Raw genomic sequence first — 936 nt, forward strand, 5'->3', positions numbered from 1 at the left:
ACAAGCATCATATGGTGTTTAAGTTTTCAACTTCTGCTCCACATTATTAGTCGTTGAAGATGTTTCAGTAGCAAGCCTTTTTATGACAAATAAAAGGTGTACCATTGACAGTACGAGGGACAACAGTTCTTCAATGTTCGTTATTTGAACAAGGCTTGAACAATAAAAATAAATTTACAGATGGGAAAATTGAGCACCTATAACATTATTGTTGTTCATATCTGTTCTGTTTTCTCTTTGCAGTAATCCATCATAGGCTGCTTTCCAAGTTGGTCATTTTCGCTTTTGTTAGAACATTTGCATTGGTTATTAGTCGATCATTAATATTTAATTTCACTCTGTTAAAAAAATTCACAAGCTGATTAGGTTGATCCATATCAATTGGTTCTTACCCAGTTGATAGTTTGTGATTGTTTGGGGTTTAGATTACTCAAGTAGTGCGGAGTTTTAAGTGGATCCAAATATTTGTAGCCCAACCGTAACTAATATATGATACTAAGTACATCCACCAAATCCAATCTTCGTACGAATTGATGGACAAGACCAAAAATTTAACGAAGCCCACTTGAGAGGATCTCAAATCCAAATCTTTCCACAATTACATCGACAGCAAGTTGCAGAAGTCAAAGACATGGCTCTGCTGCTGTCGTCTTCATTTGTAAGCTCCACACAGCTTCCTTTCTCCACTTCCAACACAGGTTCTTTCAATTTATACACGCACGTATGTTCCTTTTACAATAATGCCCACCCGCCGTGCACAGTAAAATTATCAACTTGCAATACTGATTCTTGTTACTGATTTTGCAGATAAATGGAATATTGGCAGAGTTAACAAAAACAGTTGCTGTTTTACAATGTGTTCTGTTTCTAACTCATCATCTTCTAAATCGAAGAGGGTGTGGATATGGACGGAGAGCAAGCAAGTGATGACTGCTG

At 36.8% G+C, this 936-nt stretch overlaps 2 protein-coding genes across 2 annotated transcripts in view; both read left to right on the plus strand.

Annotated features, from left to right (window-relative positions):
* The window catches only part of LOC18038596 (aldose 1-epimerase), a 2,925-nt gene extending 2,854 nt beyond the window's left edge, over positions 1 to 71 (plus strand). Inside the window, exon 6 of the mRNA XM_006431043.2 lies at positions 51 to 71. Coding sequence (XP_006431106.2) covers positions 51 to 71 — 21 coding nt within the window. The remainder of the gene's footprint in view (positions 1 to 50) is intronic.
* A 499-nt stretch (positions 72 to 570) lies between these two features.
* LOC18038785 (3-dehydroquinate synthase homolog) overlaps positions 571 to 936 on the plus strand; it is a 2,261-nt gene continuing 1,895 nt past the window's right edge. The window contains exons 1-2 of the mRNA XM_006431046.2: positions 571 to 698; positions 808 to 936. Of these exons, the coding sequence (XP_006431109.2) occupies positions 632 to 698; positions 808 to 936 (196 nt within the window). The 5' untranslated portion in view covers positions 571 to 631. The remainder of the gene's footprint in view (positions 699 to 807) is intronic.

The sequence above is a fragment of the Citrus clementina genome, unplaced genomic scaffold, assembly GCF_000493195.1.
Source record: "Citrus clementina cultivar Clemenules unplaced genomic scaffold, Citrus_clementina_v1.0 scaffold_6, whole genome shotgun sequence".
In the NCBI taxonomy this organism is placed as follows: Eukaryota; Viridiplantae; Streptophyta; class Magnoliopsida; order Sapindales; family Rutaceae; genus Citrus; species Citrus x clementina.